Source organism: Vespula pensylvanica, chromosome 1, assembly GCF_014466175.1.
Source record: "Vespula pensylvanica isolate Volc-1 chromosome 1, ASM1446617v1, whole genome shotgun sequence".
NCBI classification, from domain to species: Eukaryota; Metazoa; Arthropoda; class Insecta; order Hymenoptera; family Vespidae; genus Vespula; species Vespula pensylvanica.
In genome coordinates, this window is record NC_057685.1 from 13,508,978 (window position 1) to 13,532,873 (window position 23,896).

The 23,896-nt window shown below is 27.8% G+C and overlaps 1 protein-coding gene across 6 annotated transcripts in view; it reads left to right on the top strand.

Annotated features, from left to right (window-relative positions):
* LOC122634455 overlaps positions 1–23,896 on the top strand; it is a 64,523-nt gene that overhangs the window by 27,757 nt on the left and 12,870 nt on the right. For 3 of the 6 annotated variants that reach the window (XM_043823417.1, XM_043823434.1, XM_043823444.1), the window contains 2 exons: positions 5,665–5,721; positions 16,198–16,224. In XM_043823417.1, the coding sequence (XP_043679352.1) occupies positions 5,665–5,721; positions 16,198–16,224 (84 nt within the window). The remainder of the gene's footprint in view (positions 1–5,664; positions 5,722–16,197; positions 16,225–23,896) is intronic. The other 3 variants (XM_043823426.1, XM_043823454.1, XM_043823461.1) reach the window with 1 other exon arrangement.

The window sequence follows — 23,896 nt, forward strand, 5'->3', positions numbered from 1 at the left end:
AATTTTATGCGCTTTTACGTCGCGATACGCAAAGTCGTAGATTTGTTTGAATTCTCTCAACGATTAAATACTCTTATGATTTTTTTTATTACTCGTCGATGGATCTTCGTCTACATTTATTCTCCGTACTATAAAATCTCATGAGAAATTATAATGGAGTCAAGACAGGTGTACGTGCATGTCATTAAAAATCTAATAACTTTATAGACCATACGAACAGCTTGGAATTTTTTAATAGATATGTTGAAAGAGATGTATCATATGAAGTAGGTAGGATATTAGAAAAAAGAAAGAAAGAGAAAAAGAATAGAATTTTACAAAATTTATTCAAAGCTTTTATGAAATGAAATATTATTTTTTAATAATGTAAAATATTAATTATATATAAAATACATCTATATACATATACATATATATATATATTAATATAAAAATAAAATATAAAACAAATATAAATTTCAATGTGTTTCAAAAAATGTTTCAAATAAATTTTACTTTGTTTCTAAGAAGGACTGAGAGGACTTTTTATGACGATCATAAATCTTCTTGATTTTCCTTTTTTTGAGATTTCAAAATAACATTTGTTGTTTTATATGGAACTGTTTTTATTTAGGTAGCTCTACTTTTTATTTTATTTATTGGCCATAACACTTCAATTTTTTAAGATAATTCAAGTTCCGATAAAATAAAGGTCACTTTGAAATCTCGGTAGTCTACCTAGAGAAGATTTGTGATCATTGTAAAACCCGTCTCGAAACAAAGTAAATTTTATTTAAAATATTTTTTGACACGAGCTATAGTTTGGGAAATAATTTGTATGCAAAACTTCAATTGAAACAGCGTGTGTATATATATATATATCGAAATTCATTATAATATATATATATACATTATAATGAATTTCGATTTTTTCAATAAATATAAAAATAAAAAAAAACCCGTTTAAGGAGCTATAAAATCGCTGTTATATATCATCATGTATCGTAAAATACGACGATTCGACACGATTTTAAAAATTAAATAATTAATTTTGAATAAATAGATAGGGGCTGATATCGATGATATTTAAAGACGATTAGCAAGGCAGATTTACAAAAATTGTTTTATAAAAACATTAGAGAGAAAATTCCTAAGAAAGCAATTAGTTCCTGTTGCAACAATAGACTATTTTTGTTTCAAACATTAGTATTAGCGATCTATTTTTATCACATATGTCACTTTGCTTGAAACAAACAACATATGCTTAACATTTTTATGATAATTACGATTTTAATAATAGAACAAGACATTTAAAATTCAAAAACTTTTTCTATATATCAATGATAGTTTTAATATCAATTATTATATAAAATATATTTGAGTTATTTTATTATTTTGTAAATATATTATTACAGTAATAGTACTATTATAATATATTTTATTTATCTGAAAATATTTTATACTTATAAGTTATTATAAATATATATATGTGTGTGTATATATATATACATATACACACGCACACGCACACTACATTTTATTTATATGTATAGTAAAAAATTCCAAGTTTTTATACAATCTATAAAAAGTTATTAATTCTTAAATAATGTACAAAAATATTTTTCTTCTTTTTATTTTTTTTTTTTCTTCATGTATTTATCCACTATAAATCTTTGTTATCTAGCAAGAGTAGATAATCGCTCGTTGTTACTTTTTTCTTTTTTTTCTTTCTTCCGTTTTTTTTTCTTTTTTATTTTTTCATAACGAATAACGCTCGAGAGCTTCGAGGACGTTCGAGAGAATAAAAGGTCGGTGTAATAGAGTTGACTACGTGCAATAAAGTCATCGCTATCATTCAATTGAACATACCGGCCTTTCCGAGGTACAAGAGCAGTGGGACGCTCTCGGAAAATATGGAGAGACTCGAGAATCACGCGACTGACTCACTTTTCTTCTTTCTCTTTTCCCTTTGGTTCCCAACACCTTGCGGCATCTTGCACACCAACTCACGCACCTTCTCCGACCCACTTATTTCCAAGATTTAGTACGTTTAACTTCGTACGATTGCTAGAAATTATAAAAGACCAAAAAAAAAAAAAAGAAAAAGAAAAAAGAAACATTGAAAGTAATAAGTAAAAAAAATCCAAATAAATTCGTGTTAATCTATTTCGCAATTTTTATATAAAACATGATATTAATTTTTGTATTCTAAAATTGTACCGATAAAGGAATAGAGAAAGAGTAGTTCCTTCGAAATTGTTTCTTTAAAAATCAAATAATTAAAAGTACAATCGTCGAGAAATTTTTTAAGGATATATACGTGGAATATTCTATAAACATTTTCGTAAAGATTTGTAATAATCTAGATAAAATAAAATACAATAATTTTTTGTAATATTATTCATAGACATGTTACATAAAACATTTAATATCGAACGATTGATAATAATTTAAATGAAATAAAATAAATAAAAACATTATTTTATAATATTATTCATAGATATATATTATATAAAACATTCTATTATTTGTCATTTATTCGTTATTTGTTTTTACTATATTCAATTGTACAATAACAAATAAAGATAAATAGACTTTCGTTGACGTTTTCGTGATAATTAGAATTATTTTAAAAGTTCCAAAAATATTGAATCTGAAATTCATCTATCTGACGAGTTTCAATGTTAAGACATTGAATTTGATATGTATCCAACGTAATATGTTTATATGTAGATATGTATATACAAGTAAACATGCAGCTTTTTACGTTCATATTCCGTTAAGGAGAAATGGCTTTCTCTTCTTTTACGCATTGAGATAAGCACGATCTTCAATCCACGTGGAAGTTTCGTTTATTTTACGCATTCTTGTGATTTAGAATGGACCATTACAATCATGGAATTTTTCGTTTCTTTTTTTTTTTTGTCTAATCTTTTTTGCGCTTGTTAACTCTTTGATATATGATTTTATATTTCTTTAGAAATCCTTAGAAAAAGGAAAAGTAAATATTATATTCGATTTTTAATAAATTTTAAAACAGAAATAATAACTTTAATTTTTTCATAAAAAAGATTTTTTTTTCCCCTTTTTTTAATTCTAAACGTCGATATTATGTAATTTTGCAATCACATGGATAAAATTAATATCTATGAATTCGCAATAACGTTTCAAACCGCATTGGAAATTATCATCTTTTTTTTATGTGCATATTAATATAGATGGATTTTTAATAAGCTTGCAAACCGTGAAAACGATATCGAAAATATTCATTCGTATTTTTCATTCGCACATACGAGAGCAACGAAACCACATGAGAAACCACGAACACGTGTTGACAATATACTATATAAGAATCAATAACTATATAAGAATCATCGACGTCCGACTATATTTCTCTTCATTATAATTTCTAAACTTTTATAACGGATCTATATATTGCTAATCTATAAATCTCTGCTTCTATAAATCTCTATATATTGCTTGAAAATATTATTTTCGTTATTCTTTTCTTTTTTTTTTTTTTTGTATTTAAAACAAATTAAATCTGACAAGTAACTCGTGTTCGTATTTCAATTTCATCGATAAAATTTAACATTGTAATAATCTCGTAATGAAAAATAAAAAAATAGAATAAAAAACAAGTCAATTCGAAAATATATTTGTAAAAAAAAAAAAGAAAGAGAGAGAGAAGAGAGACGCAGTCTCTCTGAAGAAAATAAAAATATTGACGACCTCAATTTTTCTTTATATTCAAAATAAATGTTCCTATACATAATGAGATCTGACAACTAAATCATATTCATATATCACAGTTATAAGATTTGCGAGGATGATAGATCCGATAATTATTCTTTTCCATTTTTTATTTTTTATTTTTTGTAACGAGTCACTCACCTTACCGATACAGAAATGAAAAGAAGAAAAATTATTGAATTATTGAACGTACAGGTGAGAGTATCTGTTCCGGGATCATTCGATGCGACCATAGAAGGAAAACAGAGAACGTGTATTTACTTTGCTGACCCATTAAGGCGCAGTTCTTTTCAAGGTGAACTTGCTGAACGAACCCGTCGCAGTTTCTGTAGATTTCAACCAAAAAAAAAAAAAAAGAAAAAAAAAACTAAAAAGAAGAAAGAAAAAAATTATATATATATATATATATAAACGATCAATGTACGTTCCATCACGTGTAGATAAGATAAATGTAATGATATCCACGATGGTGAATGTAACATTCGCATATAATATAAATAGTATTTCAGTGACAATTGCGAAAATTTCAAATTCGCGACGTGTTTCCTCGTTCGTTATGTCATACGATAATGTCTTGCACGATAATATTAAATTTATTTTATTTTTTTCGTCCCCTTTTTTTCATTCTTTTTTTTTTTGCGAACTCATCGATTCTCTGATAAAGATTGTTCTGCTTCAAATATATTTTTTCCAAAATTTTATTGTTGATAAAGAGAGAGAGAGAGAGAGAGAGAGAGAGAGAGAGAGAGAGAGAGAGAGAGAGAGAGAGAGAGAGAGAGAGAGAGAGAGAGAGAGAGAGAGAGAGAGAGAGAGAGAAATGACGAAAGAATGAGAAGTATGAAATGAAATGATAAAAAAAAAATGAAAAAGGAAAAAAAAATTAGTCTGAATGATCGCATCGAAAAGATTATTTTTTATACGAAAAGTATCAAATTTAAAATGTATCATTTTCAAGTATAAAATAATACGTAGATAATAAAAGAAAATAATGAAGGATTAATCTCGTTCATGGAGTATTCCGAGATATAACAACTATTAGATGATATATGATAAAATATTTAAAAAAAAAAAACAAGCGACCAAGCCATCGGTAGCCAATAGCTAGATTACGTCGGTATCATGTGCATTCAGGTAAATGATAAGGAAGTGATGTGAGCGAACTTAACTAGCCTGATAATTTCTATTGTTACGTATTTTTACGCTTATCAGTCGTTTTTTTTTTTTGGAAGGACATTTTTAATTTCTCTCGGGTAATTTCTTAGATTGGTTAATGCGTCATATTTAACATTTGAAAAAGTTCTAACATCGACAACGACGCTAATAATAATAAATATATAATAATAATATATAGTAATAATAACAATAATGATAATTTATTATCATCATAAAATATATATTTTAATCCAATTTGTTGGTTACTTAAAAATTAATTATTTCGTTGTAATTAGATACATAGAATATAAAATGTTTTCAATCACTCGTAAGTTCATAAGTCGTATGTACTTTCATATATATATATATATATATATATATATATATATATATATATATATATATAGATTATACACACACGCACATAGAAGTTATTTATTTATTTATGCGTGTACGTGTACGTTTGTATTAGAGGAGCGTGGCTGTAATCGTAAAGCTCCATCGTGGTTTAATATTCGTCCATCAAATGCGAAGGTCGTGATCGGCTCTTTCGAGGACACGTGAGCTCGTAACGTGTCTCGCACTCTAATAATTACTCTCGCTTTATCCCGCTTATATACGTGCGCTTGTTGCTTGCTTGTTTGCTTCCTTCCTTCCTTCCTTCCTTCCTTGTTTGTTTGTTTGTTTGTTTGTTTGTTTGTTGTACTTATTTGTTGTATATAATATATTAGTCGTATGTAATATAGTTGTATATAATATATTATTTATCTTCGGTTCCAGCACTTTCCACCGAGGATGTGAGAGATGACGGGACACAAGACCACGAAAAAGAGCCCGGTGAGTGAGTAGTACGATTTTAACCCGTTTATCGGCTCATTTCTCTAGCGAAAGCGTCATCTATTTATTCGGATTCATAAATGTGTTACATCTCTCCTTTGCATCTATGTATAGATCTACGTTCGCGTGTATGGAATCAGAGAGAGAGCAAGGATCTTTTATTTTGATCGATTTTCTCTTTTCAATGGAAGAGTTACCAGCATGACTAAATAATTATCGATAAAATATTATATTTATTGATTTATTTATTTACTGTAGACATATATAATTTTGAAAAACAATATTATATATATATATATATATATATATATATATATACTGGATGTCTCAAAAGTTATGGATCAAACGAAAGGAGACGATAGGGATAATAATTTCGAACAAACAAAGCGTTTTATATAGTTATCCAATTCCTCATCGTTTTCAAGTATATAATCTTTTTTTTTTTTTTTTTTAATTAATATCTGCCTTCAAATTAGAAAGAAAAAAAAAGAATTGCTTTTTATTGAAATTTTTTTTCTTTTTTTTTTTTTTAACAATCTAATTAAAGTTGTTCTAATATTATAAAAATCATATTGTACAGAACTGATCTTAGATTTCAGTTATAAGAACAATAAATTAATGTAAGAGTTTCAATTAAATTTATTTACGGTAAAGAAAAATTTATGTAAGAAATGTTTTCTTACCTTGGTAATATATAATCTACATTGTCCGAAAAAAATTCTACTCGATTCGTGTTAGAGCGTGTTGATTTTTATCTAGGAAGAAACAAACATGTGTCACTCGAAAACGATGAGATGTCGGATAAGTATACATAAGGCTTTTTTGTTGAGAAATTATCTCTTCTATCATCTTCTTTCGTTTGATTTATGATTTTTGGAACATCCTGTATACTACGTATATCTGTGCAACTGTAGATGCATCTGTAATGTATATATGAAATCAGGGAGAGAGCAAGGATCTTTTCTTTTCATCGATTTTCTCTTTTTCAATAGAAGTGTTATTAGCAAATAATTATCGACAAAATATTATACTTGTTCGTCTGTTTATTTACAGTAGATATACATTATTAAAAAAAAAAAAATATTTTTCTGTATGCATCCATATATTTTCATTGATCTTTTTCTTTTTCATAAAAAAGTTACTAGCATGACTAAATAGTTATCGATCAAGTATCATGTTTTTGATTGATTTTTTTCTACGGTAAATATATGTAATTCCAACAAAAAGATATATATATATATATAATGATGAGTATATAGATTTGAAAGAGTAAACGAAATTCTTTATTTCGTCCTTCGTCCAATTTGTTTCAATAATAAGCGATTACCGTCGATTATGTAAATTACGTGTGATTTTCTGTTTCATTTCTTAACACGTTCTTCTGATGCGTGGATTCGTAGAAAAAATTTCTTCCGAGAAAAACATGTTCCCCTATTAACATCTTCGATCATGTTTTGCAGATAAACGAGAATTGTAAGAAAGAAAAAGAAAAAAAAAGGATAGAAGGAAAGAGAAAAAATAGATCTTTTGGAAATATTTCAAGATAGAGATGAGTTAAGAATGATAGGAAAAGAGAAAAAGAAGGAAGAGAAAGAGAGAAAAGTCAGTGTTGTTTGTGAGTAGGAGAATGCACAAAGGAAAAAGTGTAAACGACTACTCTTACAATGTATACATTCGGTACAGGGTCAACTGGTCCAGTTCTGAGTGAACGGCGATTGATGCTGGAACATTAATACCCGTAATCCAACGATAGACACGTTTCATTACCCAAAGCAAAGAATTACCTTGTTTCTTTTACTTTTATCTTTTGTTCTTATTTTCTCTTCTTTTTTTTCTTTTTTATTAATCTTTTTTTTATTGTCGCTATTTGCTTCTTCGTTCGCTTCAAACGTTCGCTTCTAACCGTAATCCAAAACAAACGATTATCTTTTTGCTTTTTCTTTTCTTTTTTATTTTTTTATTTATTATCGCCATTTTCTCCTTCCGCATAGAAGTTTAATATTCTCGTGATTTTTAACGCAATTATTTTATACACATTTTTTTTATATTACTGTAGATATGTAGAAGAAGTACTGTTGAAAAAAAGACATTTCTTATGAAAGACACGTCTTATATTTTACAAATGTATTTCATTTAATACGTATGATTTGTATGTTTCATTATGTATGTTTCATTAATCATCTCATTGGAAATTTTCGTAGGTAACGCTTTGTTTATATTTTTGTTCGTTTCCGATATTGAAAAGACAAGTTCTTTCTCTCTCTCTCTCTCTCTTTCTCTTTCTCTATTTCTCAGAAAAATAGTGCCCTTCCCTCTGTTTATTTTGGAAATCTGTTAAATTCTGCGTAGGACATGTAAGCTATGTTTATCGTCAGTTGTGATCCAATCTTAACGAAGGAAGGAAGCATTGATCCTTCGTCAATTATTTTTCTTATAATTTCGTGTCTCTTTTATCATTCGTATATTCGCTACATCCTTATACTGCGTTTCACATTAGCGTTAATCAGATTGATTACGTTCAAGATAATAGTATGATGTAAGCGTAGTAACGTTGTTTCACTCGGAGATGAAATCACTTCCATTGTCTTCGTTATTTCCTCTAGAAAATTAGTCTAATGCATATTAGAAATATATTTTAAATCTAGGAAAGAGGAAATTAACAACAGGAAGTTTACAATAAACGTCCATAGTAACTAAAATTGAGCCGAGATATACAAAGAATTCTCAAGAAACAAAGATTTCTTTCTCTAAATCCTAAATGTTTTTATTTATGTATTGTTTATATCTTTTTACATTTAAGACTTTTAAACTTCAAAGAAGTTCTACTTTTATTGAAGAGCGAAGTTGGTACAACGAGCTAATGAAAGATGGTAGCTGTGATTCGTCCATAGTCCGGTGTCGGTAATCCATACCATATCAATAATGTTAACTACTGTCGATAACTGTAAAACATAGTTAACATCGGTAACATAGCTAATGTCGATAATGTAGAAATGTTATTTCACTCTTGGTAACTTATAAGTCGGTAATGACCATTATCGATAGAAGGTTATAACAGTTACATAAAAACTTCATCGTTAATTATCGATCGTGTATAATAAATACCGATCGTTGGATTTACTTACTCATTGAGTCATATTCGTTATACAAATTTGTATTCTTAATACATCATACACTATATATAATTATATTAATATATATATACATACATATACACATATAACATCAATAATTTGATAGTCGACAAGTGATATTTAAAGGAAAATGAATTTCTATATAAATAATTTGTACTTCTTCAGTAAGTAGAATAATTTTGACATTCTCTCGATGTACTAATACTTAATGCGATGTAAATAAAAATTCGAACAGTCGATTAGGCTGCTAAATTCAAATGAAAATTGTCCTAGAATATAAGTTGAATCTTCTTATCATTTTCTGATATCAACATAAACCGGCATAGTTCAATCAACGGTTAACCTCTCGCTTATGTGACAATCAACATTAGTTTATCGCCAGCTGCTTCCTGGCCAGTACGTAAAGTAAAGCAAGCGAAGGGACACGTGACTCTTACACTGTCAGCCAATGGCACACGATGGACGACACGCGCCATATGCTTCTCATCCTATTTCTCTCTCTCTCTCTCTCTCTCTCTCTCTCTCTCTCTCTCTCTCTCTATTTCTTGCTCTCTATCCTTCTCTTTTTACCACTCTGTTTCCCGTCACAAAATATTTAGGTGAACTGACACGTTAAAAGATGTATTTTTTAAATAACGATTTTTCACGGTCCCATATATTTTATCTTTTATTTGAAACGGTCTTAGAACATTTCAGACATCTTTATTTTTTTCTTTCCTTTTGATTTTCTTTTTTCTTTCTGTTTCTCTTTCTTTTTTCTTTCTTTATCTCGAAAAAAAGCGATTTCGCATTCAACGAGTTAGTCACAAGCATCTAATAATTACTCTCTTTAACGACAATTACTCGTGTCGTGTCCTTTCGCAGTACGAGAAAGAAAATATTACTGTGACGCGTTTCTGCCTGAGTAATGCTGTACGAAATACGAAACTTTTATTTTCGCAATGTACGTTTCAATATATATACATATATATACATAAGAGTATATGTGTATACACTCCTTATATTTTTTAATATATATATACATACAACCTTTATATCCTAATATATCTTAATACACACACATACACATCTATACACTTAATATTTCCTAATATATATCATACTTATGTGTGCGCGCGTATGTGTGAAATCGTCAAGGACATTCATTATTCGTCGTTCAATGCAGAATGGCTTTACGTTTCATTAAAATTAAAAAAAAAAAAAAAACGTAAAAATATAGTGTACCTATATATCTGTAAAATAATAGCGTCGTTCATATTTTACATATACAATATCCATGTCTTCTACGATAGAATAGAAATGTATAATACAGATTAGAACGTAACGCAGTATGTAAAAAAGAAAGAAATGAAAAATCGTTTATTATTTCTTGTTAAAGAAAGAAAATAACTTTCAAAAAATGTGAAAGATATATGAGGTATCGCGCGTATATCGACTAAAAAGAATTAAAACTAATGTTGACTTAATAGAAACAAAGAAAAATAACTTGAACATTTAAAAAACACGTGACCTTTGCAGTCACTTTAAGATGTGTTTCACTTCACAGAATGAAATTTATATGTTCCAAGAAAAAAAAAAGGAGTCGCATATTTTCCCGATTGCTCTCGTAAGATAGACTCGCAGGAGACAGATTTTCTAACTATAAACGTTTTATTATTCGGGACAGACATTCTAAAACGTGATGGAACCGATCCAAATAGTAAATTAATATTATCTAAAATTAGCGTAGAAACATGCGGAATCTGCGAATTTCTAACGCACGACTAAGTGCCGACAAAAAGTAAAAATTTCTTTACGATTGTAGATTTGTATTCGTTCGATTTCGATAAAAATCGTTAGTGTCGTTACATCAATCTCGATTATATTAATTTTCGTAATTTTTTATCTTCGTAAAATTGTAATATAATGCAAATATTCTTTCGGCATCTTATTTTTCGCGTTTGTTTGTTTGTTCTCTTTCCATAAGATTTACGTACACACAAGAAAGTTTCATTGAAAACACATTCTCTATCACGTTGAAGGACCTCTAACATATATTTTAACACGTCATCATTATTTACGTCACTTTTACAACGTCAATATCTACAACTATAAAGAAATATTGGACGTCACTTTTCAAGCTTTTCACTGAACAACGTACTATAACGCGAACCTGGGAAAATCTATTTTTAATCAAATCGATCCATCCAACGGTCACGACGCTACGTCACCTTTTCTCTGTGTACGATACTTCCGTATGTTCATTCGAGATTAATGGAAAAATTTGAAATTTCTTTATCGACACAAACACATTCGATTTTTTCTCCCTATCCTTCTTACGTTGGACGTTCAAGCTTAATTTCCTCTCTTCTTTCCATTCAATCGTGATCCCTTCTTTTCCCTTTCACTAAAGCGTTATTGAAGTCATAAAAAAATCTTAGTTTTATTTAACTATACTTGTTACTAATAACAACATTTTTATATACACGTATAAAAATTAATTTATCCGAATTAAAAAAGAACGAAGATCAATCAGTTTTCAATCAAATGTGTCTCTTTTTGCTTTTCTTTTTTTTTTTTTTTTTTTTTTTTTTGTCAAGAAAATTCATATCTGTCCTTTTGTTAAAGTCATCGAATTCGTTTGTAAATAAATACGAAAAAAAATAAATAAATAAAAAATAACGAAAAAATCGTGAAAAATGAAAAAGTAAAAGATCCTTCTATTCTTTTCGTTATCAGAATTATTCTTTTCTTGAGATTGAAATCATTAAATTTGAAATTGAATTGTCGATTATAATAGCATTGATATTTATAAAAATGTTGTTGAAGAAATAAAAAGAATCAGGTGTACAATTTTAGATAGAGAGTTTAATGCCAGTGAAATCGCGACTTTTATCGAGGATTCTCCGGAGCGCATATTGTCAGCAAAATTCAAGGATATCCAGTAAGCGGTGATCTTGACCGTTATACGCTTGAAAGTTCATCCTCTCTACATCAAGCATATCTTAGTTAGCTCGCTTCAAATCGAACTATCGTTTCTTCGTTAAACATGTGTTTTTTTTCTTCTTCTTCCTTTCCTTCCTCATCTTTTTTCTTTTCTTTTTATCATGAAATCATTTTATGACAAACAGGAATTTATGTCAGATCTCTTTCTTTTTTTCTTGTTTTGTAGTTTTTAAAACTGTAAATTTTCTTTCAAATTATTATGGACTTCGATTCATAAACTCATTATCATTGATTAACATATTTCGAACTGATTTTAAGTTATTTCTTTTCTTTTTTTTCTTTTTTTTTTTTTTTTTTTTAAATCGATATCCATACATGCAATATCTATTTTTTTGCAAAGTTTATACACTCATATTAAGTTCATTTTAACAATAATATTTTATTATATTAACGTAGCTTGTTCGTTACAATTTTCCAAGTATATACACAGTGAGAATCAACGATTGGTTTTTCAAATTGTAATCAATTTGTTCCATTATTCGTCGATTTCTTTTTCTTTGTATTTTTCCTTTCTTTTCTTGATTGTTTCGTTAATGTGAACAAATTGGTGTAAAAATCGTATTACGCGTTACTGCGTATAGATCTCTTTTGTAATATCGTTAAATGATAAGCTTGAAAAAATTTGAGATACAAATCTTAAACTCGTACGTTTAGTTATAGCCACGGTAAATTCCCAATCGCAAGTGATCATAAAAGGCTTCGAGGAATTGTACTTGTTGTTTAGAGCTTGAGAAAACCTAAAAGAAATCTCTCATGGCTAAAGAGAACGATCCCATCTCGACGTGAAATCATGCTTTTCGTTGACGTAATAGCGTGATCACTCTCGGACAATCGTTTCTTTCGCCACGATCGGAGCTCTAGAGACAAGGTAAGCCGTTATCGATGCCAATACAGCATTAAATGTTTCAACAAGTGCCTACTCTCTGATTATTTCTATGCTATCTATAAGCTTATTGATGATTGCAATAAACAAATTAAAAAAAAAAAAACCAAATGGATTATTATTTCGAATGGATAAAATAATTGATCGTGAAATGCTCGATTAAAACAAAGTGACGAATAAAAGTCGATAATATTATATATAATAATATAAATGTATGTTAAACATTTATCATACGGATAAATAAATTTTGGATGAAATTCAGTCAAAAGCAAATTAATATAATACTACGTAAACAACAACTTTCAAAGATCTTTCTGATAGGTAAATCATTAACGTCAATATTGACCTTGATCTATGAAATTATTGTAATTTATTGGAAGGCAGTGAAATGTAAACTACTTGATCTTTAGAGAAACTGAATGTAAAATATCATATTCTGTTATCAGGACTTCAATCTCTTCTTTATTTTTTGTTTTATTTATTCAAATATTTTTTCTTTTATTTTTAATTATTATATTTTTCTGTTATACATATATATATATATATATATATACACATATATATATGTATACACACACACACATCAGATATATATATATATATATCGTCTTTAAATTATAATATTATTTGGCAAATTTTAATCTATGCATTTGTGAATTCACTGAGATCTCTTTATAATCTTATGAGTGTAATTATATCCAATGTAATAGACTATTTTCAAACACGATCACGAGCTCTGATCAGCTGATTTTCGTAGATCGTAGTGCAATTAAAAACAACTTGAGCAACTTACGAGCAATCTATAAATTAGTTATAATTATCCGATTAGAGAGAAATTACGAATTATGATACTTTTAATCTAAGCCCTTGTTCAACTGACTCCTATTCTACAAATTTTCTTAATTCCTTAATAATTTTCTTTTTTATCATATTCCATCTTCTATTATTATATCATTAGACAAATTTTGATTTAAGTAAATTCACTGATTTCTTTTTATATAACATTCCATATTCCTTGACAAGTTTTTTTTCTTATTTTAAATACTTATTTATAGTTTAAACAATTAAATTAGGATTACGCGTCCCAATAGTACATAAATTTGAATAATTTATAATTTGTAGAAGAACAAAAGAAGAAGATCTTCCCTTCGATAAAAAAAAAAAAATAAATAAAATAAAATAAAAAGAAATCGAATCGAATCGAATATAAATAAAAATCTTTATATCGAATTGAATGATTTCATAAGACATTTTTGAAATCAGCACAGACGATAAAGATGAAAAATAATGATGGACCATTCGAGACGACGCAAGTCGAGGTGTCGATGGCTCTTGATCGTGCTAGCCGTCGGCCAGCCACAGACCAGCCAAGCTGCGATTCAAAAATAGTACCTCCAAAGATTTGGGGTAGAGACGCGTTGTGACGCACGAGACCAAGACTCCCCTATTCCCCCGTTCATCCCCTCTCTTAAACTCTATCCCCTTTTTCTCAAAGTATACGCAACCCAGATGCAATTCTCCGACACGTTGCTCGCTCTCTCGTATTTTTTTTATATTTCTCATCTCTCATCTGTACCAATTTAACCTGTTAACCTGAAAAATAATTTATCAGTAAATACAAATATATATATATATATATAATTCAATTTTATTATAAATAATATGGTGCACGGATAAAAAATTTTTGATAAATTATTAAATGGTTGAAAAAAGAAAGATAAAGAAAAAGAAAAATGCTTGTTTAGATAATACAATTTATTAATCATTAATATTAGAAACAATCGTTTTAACTCTGTGTTATATGTGAAATTAATTTTAATAAAAAATGAAATGACAGAGAGACGAGAAATTTGTAGATAAATTAAATTGTATGCGTTAAAAAGAACAATTAAAATGTACAGGATGGACAAGAAGTTCTTAAGTGATTTTGAAGATCAATCACTTTTTATCGAGACTTTTAAAAAAATTTTTTCTTTTTCCTTCAGATTTTTTTTTTTTCTAAAACTATTAGCCTAAAAAGTTTTCTACAATTTGAGATAAAAATTAGATCAAGGAGTCTTGAGAAAGATTAATTGATATTTAAAATCTCGTAAAAACCTTGGCTCTCGCCCTCTTAATAGTACGGAGTAATTTATTCATTGTTTTTATCACATAAAAAAAGAGTTAAATCTTTGTAACGAGTTAACTCGTTTTTTCTCCGTTTAACAGATTAATTGTTTCTTCATTGTAATGTGAAAATAATATACGAGAAAGAACGATATTATATACGTTGAAGGAAACAAAATAAACGAGTGAGAAGAATGAAGAACGACAGAAAGAGAGAGAGAAAGAGAAAGAAAGAAAAAAAAAACACGTATAAACTGTATAAACTTAGATATAAACTATGCGTCAAAGTGCCCTTTGTTGAGAAACCCGTTGAACATTCTCGCCAAGACACAGAGTATTTTTCCTTTTTTCGTTTAACATTTGGCGAACTTCCTACGATATCGTACGCACGTGTAAACCTTGTTGGAAACAAAGGTAGCTTCGAGTAAGACTTTAACAGAGCTTATACATATACGTATGCTTATACATATACATATTTATATATATATTACATATACATATTTTTATATATATTACATATATTTATGTATGTATATACTAAAACATGTATATGTCAAATATGTATGTAACTATTGTTTGTACGTTATTATTAAATCAACGGACTCAATGATAATGTTTGTTTCGAGAATAAAACTTTGCTCGATAAATCGATTTCATTTAATTTTTTATAATCAAATTCTCATATTTTCTTTTTTTTTTCGTAGAAAAATAATTATATTAGAAACTTGTAATATAATTTAGATATATGTATGTGCATATAGTATATATATATATAAATATAAATATTGAACAAGGACTAACGTCGAAATTTTCAAGATTTTATATCTAGATAAATAATATTGTGTTTTCACAACATTTTTATATATATTTATGTATATATTATATTATATTTTACTTGTAATATAACTATATTATATATAACATAATATAGTGTAATACATTTAATGCACTACATCTGCTATTATACTGCACAGTATTATATTATCTTTAGAAACTTAGCGAACATTAATCTTCTAATATGAATTAACATAAAATAAGACTTAAAAAATATAAACACATAGGGTGGGCCAAAATTTCCTAGATGATATTAAAAAGTAATTACTTTTTATAGATGCCAATTTTTTTTAAGCTAAACTTACAAACTATAATTTTACAATCTAAAAAACAAAGTCTCACAAAGAAGTAATTAATTTTTTAAATCTCTTAAATGAACCAACCTAGGAACTTATGAACCATCCAATACAACGATTTCAAAATGAAATGAGATTATAGAAGATTAAATAAATTTACGTTTTCTATTTCTCTAAACAAATAAACATTTTAATCAAAACACGTTATTAACTTTGTCCTTTTTCTTTATCGTTTCAGATTCCTTTGAATTATTGTCGCCTGTCGGTAAGTTGACCGCTTTTGTTCGACACATAGAAAGAAGTTACAATCAAAATCCTAAAATTAAGCGGCATGCTTACTCATAATGTAACCAACGTTTGGACGTTTACGATCGAATAAGATGATCTTGGGGCTAGGTTATTCGAATTTCGACGGGCGCTCTATTTTCATGTGTCGTAAAGGCCGATGGGGCCTCGTGACCAGGCTCGTTTACAGTCTATTAGTTTACACCTCGATCATAAGCGTTGTACAGCGGTTGTATGTACGAGTACGTGTTGCGGTGTGCCGAAAATATACTTGACAGTCGAGCAACGCGTCAGACCATTGCCGATAAAATTCTCAGATATGTGGGCTTAGACTTTTAGATGGAGAACATCCCTCTTATAATTCATACTTATTTATAAGCTCCGATATTCGAAGTGTATCGGTACTCTTTCTCTTTCTCTCTCTCTCTCTCTCTCTCTCTCTCTCTCTTTGTACCTCTATCTCTACCTGTACCTCTACCTTTCTCTATTTCTATCTCTTTATCTCTCTCTCTCTCTCTCTCTCTCTCTCTCTCTCTCTCTCTATCTATCTATCTATCTATCTATCTATCTATCTATTTTTCTCTCTTTCTTTATCTCTCTTTCTCTCTCTTTTTTCTCTCTTGTTCTCTGTTGTCTTGAATCAAAAGAGAAACGTTCTTTAAAAATTTCAACAAATAACTAAAATTAACTTTGCTTTGACTTCGCGTCTATTTTTTTTCTTTTCTTGTTTTTTTCTCTTTTTCTTTCTTTTATCTTTTTTTTTTTTTTTTTTTAAGATAGAAAAATGCAATATTGGCAACTAGAAACGTCGTTGATAGATATTAAAAAAAAAGGAGGAGAAAAAGAGAAATAGAAGACACAGTCGATAGTTAACGAAACGATAAAAGATACGGTCTCTTTTAATGCGCATAGACGTTTCCGAACGATTGTGTCTATCGTGACGTAAATCCCTCTTACGTAAGTAGTAAGTTATTGTCGGTAATTTTGACGAATACGTAGACGGATAATGTGACATCTGTTCTAGGGGTGACTTCGCGCTTTTAACAATTATTAACGTTTCGGCAGATGCAAAGCGCTAACGAGCGCTCGTCCGGTTGCTCATGAGATAGTTAAAGTTACTCTTTACGTTTATGTGCACGTGCTTTTATCTGTCTGTGATCTTACATACATATCTAATACATATACATATATAATGCATACACACATATATATAATAGATACATATGTACATACATATGCACATGATTTCATAATATCAATATACATAAATATGCACATAACTTCATAACACATATATACATATGCATATGATTTCATAATATGAATGTACATAAATACGCACATAATTTCATAACATATATATACATACGTATATATAATTTTATAATAATATTATATATATTAATCATTTATAACTCAATGTTTTGGCATATCTATTAAAAAATTATATAATATGAAGAAGCTATAATATTACTCATATCAATTTAATTATATTACAGTAACAATAACTTATTTGGATACTTAAAAGATATAAAAAGAAAACAACGTGATTACAAAATAATAATTAATTTTGTCGCGACAAAATGAAGCTTATAAAATGCAAAGACATGTAAAAGTGTGTAATTTAAAGTTATATGACATTATAGATAACATGATATATATACATAGTACATATCTGTACATATGATATATTTAGGTGTATACACATATATACATATGTATATACGTAGAGACATATTCGTATTAGAAATACGCACGTTACCGTTGTTTGTCCCATCGTTTAAACGTTTTAATAATTCATTGTTATTAACATCCATCGTAGTACGTCATCTATTCAAGTTATGAGTTTAGCTAATCAGCATAGTCTACATGTGTCGCATTAGTACAAGTAAATGATACAGTAACTTCCTAAAAACTATTGCACAAAGTCTAATGATTTGGATTATTTCGACATTACACCTTCTACTTTCGCTAAAAAAATGTATTTATGAACATTTTTATATAATTAAATTTCGTATGTAACCAAATTTTTTTGATCGATAATTATTATTATTATCATTATTTTCCAAATGTTGCCTTTAACAAAGCAACCATAAATAGTGAAAAAAAAGCATTGTTCTTAGTTGTTTAGTAATGTTTACTTAACATTTGCAAAATTATTTTATCGTATAAATGTATTTATTTTTTTACTTCTTTCAAGTCAATTATATCTAAAGAAATGTAAACATACTTATCTAAGAATATGCTTAATTTTATCTAGTAAAACAAATTTTGTTTCTAGTATTACTCATTCTCTGATATTATATGCATCTATGAAAATGTGTGTATACCGTTGCTCCACGTGGACGTCCTTGTTCATAAATTATATTTTTTAACATCATATAAGCATATCTCGTGCATATAAATATTTATATATATATAATATAATATAATATAATTTTATAATATTTGTATATATATATATATATGCATATATATGTATATAGATATACAAATATATTTACATTATTAGCATATATATCTAATAATAATTTAATAATTTCTTATGAATCTATGAAATCTCTTTCCTTTTATTCTCTTTAGTAATAATGAAAGATAAACGAAAGTCAGCATCATTAATCGAGTTAATTTTCTTTGAAATATAACAATTGTAATAAGAATGTGCTTACGTTACTCAAAACTGAATCTTTAACGTATTCATTGATTCTCCTTCCCGTGACTAAAGACGATAATGATAAACGGAGGTCATCAAAATAATTTTATAATTATAGCAACACATTATCATATTTATGGCCCATAACGTTAAATTTGATAATTTCTTCTTTTTATACTAATCATTATAGTTTATAATACGTAAAGCATTGTAAAGGTATTGGTTCAACATAATTACACGGATGTTACATGTAATTATTTGTATAAATCATTCATTTCGCTTTATTCCAGAGATTAAATATATAAAGAAACTTTATCTTTTCTTATTTTTCGCTCTTAAATTTTGGCACGTGCTTACATATTATCTGTATATCTATAATTACAATACTTTTTAAAAGAAAAAAATAATTATTACGGTATTTAAAATGCTTGAAAAAATTTATTTATATATTTTTTGTTCGTTGTCTCTTATTTACAATTAGTTCATTTTTTCTTTCTATTATTTTTCTATTATTATTTTTTTATTGTATTCTTTTTTTTTTCCTTGCACTTGCTCCTGCACGATGGTCCATCTAGTTTGTTATCTCTTTCTCTCTCTCTCTCTCTCTCTCTCTCTCTCTCTCTCTCTCTCTCTCTCTCTCTCTCTCTCTCTCTCTCTCTCTCTCTCTCTCTCTCTCTCTCTCATTCTCATCCCTTTGCATTCCCTTACTAAATGCTCGATCATTTTTACCGCCCTATTCATAAAAACTCTGCAGATCTTCCCTTTTACTTTCTCCCAAAATCTATTATCTTTTTCATTTCTATCACATCTAAATCTTGCTATGATCGATTGATCCCTTTCTCTACATCTTCAGATTCTTTGTTATTCTCCCTTAATTCCTTATATTTTTCTTTTATTATTTTATCTTATTGCGAACGCCATTGTTCTCTCCGTTCTCTGTGTTTGTACCAGACAAGGTTTCTATCAGGTTTAAATTTCTTGTGAATCTCGTTTCAAAGTACTTTACGTTTATGCTCTTCTCCTCATAATATTTTTTCTCTATTCTTTCAATTTTTATCTTTTCTTCTCACTTTTTCTGTCCATCTTTTTTCTATCATTTTAAAATTATCTTATTTGTATTTCTTATTCTCGATTTTTTTTCATACTAACAAATCTGTTGCTCCTGATTTTATTCTTATTTTATCCACGTTTGTTTCTTTTATTACTATATACATAGGCGTATTAAAAAATTCATTTTATATAACCAACATCATGCTTTTCTATACTCAGAAAAATTCATAAACTTCAGAATTTAAAATTTCTTAATTCACAGAAATTCAATATTATTATTACAAATATTAGAAAAAAAACAAAAGTGAAAAAAGAATAAGTTCAGAATTATAGAACGCCCTGTATTACTTTTATATAGAAGCATTCGTAATTCAAAGAAATACAAGAAATCTGTATCATCAAAATATCTCAAGGTCTGGTATTACGTGTCTTTATCTTACATATTATATCATTCGTATCGTATATCGATCCTAGTATAGTTAGCCGAGAGAATAAAGATTCTTTGAATATATATATATATATATATATATATATATATTTTTTCTTTTAACAAGAAGAACGAAATCGTTACAAAGGCGAACAACGCAAATAAAAGTATATATCGTAAATCGCGTTTCAATATTGCTCTTTACATCGCATTGAACTGCGTAACTCGCAAGTCTATTGGGCTTATCCACGATAAATGACCCCCAGCGAACGAACAACGGAAAGAAAAAGATCAATGAAGATGTCAAGAATGGTTGGAAGAAAACGATAAAGAGAGAGAGGGGAGAGGAAAGACGGGAAGAGAAAATATATATATATATATATATAGGAAGAATCATGCGCTCACACACAACACATACATAATATTGAGCAATACGAGTCAATATCGTCTCGTTTCTTACTTTCTATATATGTATTTTATATGCATCGATATTTAGGTACAAACACACATTGCCATAATAATTACTATTTATCTGTGCACAGTATTTATGATACATACGAATTTAATATTATTTCCGAATGTATTTTTACATTAAACATTTCTCGGAAATAAAAATTTCCTGATTGTTTTCTTTCTTAGCTACGTTTTGATGAATCATTCCCGTGACTGGTACTGAATTTTGTAGAGTCCATTTCATTTTCTATGACATCATTTAATTTGGAAATTATATATTCGTATATCTGTATTTCTTTTTTTTTTTTTTTTATGTCTTATTTCAGTTTCTTATGATAAAATGAATTGTTTGTTTATATATTTGTAACTATACTATATGAATATTATATTACTTTATACTGCTTTAAAAAATAAGTCTTTGTATAGTATAATTATATAATGATATAATCTTTCTTTAGATACTAAAGAAAATTTACGATTGTATTAGATTGTAATGTCTTTAATATTTCTTTTATAATTAATATTAAAAAGAAAAATTAATTTGTATATTTTATTAAAAAATAAAAAAGTTATGAAAGGGTTATTATGTGAATAAATCGATTTATGTAAAATCGATTGAATGCTCAACGTGCAATTTCACGCTAAATCGTTTTATTAATGGATTATAAAAGGAATTGATGGAGTCACGATATCGAGTAGATTTTATTGCTGTTGAAATAATGAAAAAAAGAGATGAAAAAGACGATATGTCATTTATCACGAAACAACGACGTGCTCTCTTTAAAAGAAGGTGCTGAGGCACGTAGGAAGTGACTACTTGGACGATGAGAGATAACGTTTTAAACACTTCATTTATCCTGATATCTGAGAACTAGTTTATTTATCACTTTTTTTCTTTTTAATCGTCAAAAAAATTACATGATAAATTGAAAGTTCATATATAGATTTATACTTGATCGTATTAAAGTATTACAGAGTCACATCACTCGAGAGATATACGGTGTTTCCTATTATGTATCAATTGTTTTATTCGGATCATGTATAGAATTCAGATTATTTGTTAACAACCAGCAACATTTACTACAACGTTTCGAATAAATTTCATATTTTTAACTGTTTATTCGTCTAAAGAAAAAACAAAATACATCGAAATTTATATATCTCGATATAATTACATATAATTACATAATAAATAGCAAACAGTAATTTGCATTATAATATATGAAAAAATTATTATTTATAAAGTAGAAATTTAGCATAAAGTCATATTAATGCAGCGTAATCTACAATTATATGATATTTTTCATAAAAGAGTGACGTTATAAAAAATGACGATTATTTTTAATGTCACCTTATTCGACATAAATTAATATAAAGATAAAATGCATTTAAATGTCGTGGAAATATCCGTATATAACCTATAGTCCAATAATAAAGAAGAAGTTTTGCCGCATAGCGAGTTAAAAATAAGATAGTTCACATTGGCTATTCTCAGCACGTGTTCTCTTACTTATTGCTTTATCTTGTCCTCGTACATTGAACATCATCATACCTCGTGTGCAAATACGACAAATGTTGTAAATTTCATTTCTAAGAGAGAAATTAATGCAATTCGTTTTCTCTTTCAACAAATTTTCATGAAATTATTTATAACATTAATCTCTCAAATTACAATCAATGCACAACTTTTATTTACACTTATATATAATTCTATGTATAAATCATATAATAATATTACAAAATCATGTGGGTATATAATATAATATTTCATTAAATATTATATTAATGATATAATAATAGGGTTGTTAAGCATATACTAAAGCATAATAAAAAATATATATATAATATGTTTTTATGTATACTTTCAACGACTTTTATATACAGGATGTTAAAAAAATCCATTCCATATTTATATGGTAGACCGGACACGCCATACTGAGTAAAAAATCTCATATAAATATAGGTCGAAAGGTTAAACATTTTCGACGTATAAATACGTCATTAACTGGTGATTGCAAATTTGATGGTTTTTTTCTTTTTAATCGTAAAAAAAAAATTACATGATAAGTTGAAAGTTCATATATAGATTTATACTTGATCGTATTAAAGTATTACAGAGTCAGATCACTCAGAGGTTACAGAGTATCATGTTGAAAATGTCACTTGATTTTCTTTGAAATGTTAAATTTTTGGATACGCGTTATGAAAGATCATCTCATTGGCCCTGTAATATTATTTCTAAATCGATTTTCAGGGTTTGCATATCACAAGTTTTTGATGAATACATTACTTCGATTCTTAAAGCATATGTTTTCGCCATATGAAAGACTATTGATCTGTTAGATGCATGATGGGAGTCCAATTCATTTCGTGCTTAATGTGAGAGAACACTCAGACACGGTGCTCGGTCAAAGGTGAATTGAACCTTGCATAGCATACTCTCTGATTTAAATTCCGCAGACGTTTTTTTATATGGATATTTGAAAAACATAATCTATTCTTTGCCGATAAATGACTTATTATTAAAACAATTACATGATCGAATCCTGCATTCTTGTCAAATAATTCAACAGAGATCTGAAATTATTAAGAGACTCTAAGAAAAATATACCAAATGTATGAGGAAATAGAAGGAAGACATGACATAATGAAGTTCCAACATTGTAGAACATATTCTGTAAATATCGAGCAATAAGTCGATCATGATGCTAACATATAAAAATGTGTATATCTCAGAAGTGACCTTTTGACCTATGTTTATATAGATTTTTTACTCAATATATTGTGTCCTATCTCCGGTATAAATATGGAACGATATTTATTCAATACCTTGTAAATATGTTACATATATACTATACTATATACTATTATATATATGCATATATCTTCTATATCTTATACAAGATATCTGTTGGATATAAATGTATCTATGTATGTATACATACATACAGGATGTCTTTAACTCACAATGTTGAAATATCTCGTGAGTGACTGAAATTATCAAAAAAATTATCTCAATGTCACTTACAATACTATATAAAAAACAAGTTATATGATGTTATTTAAAAA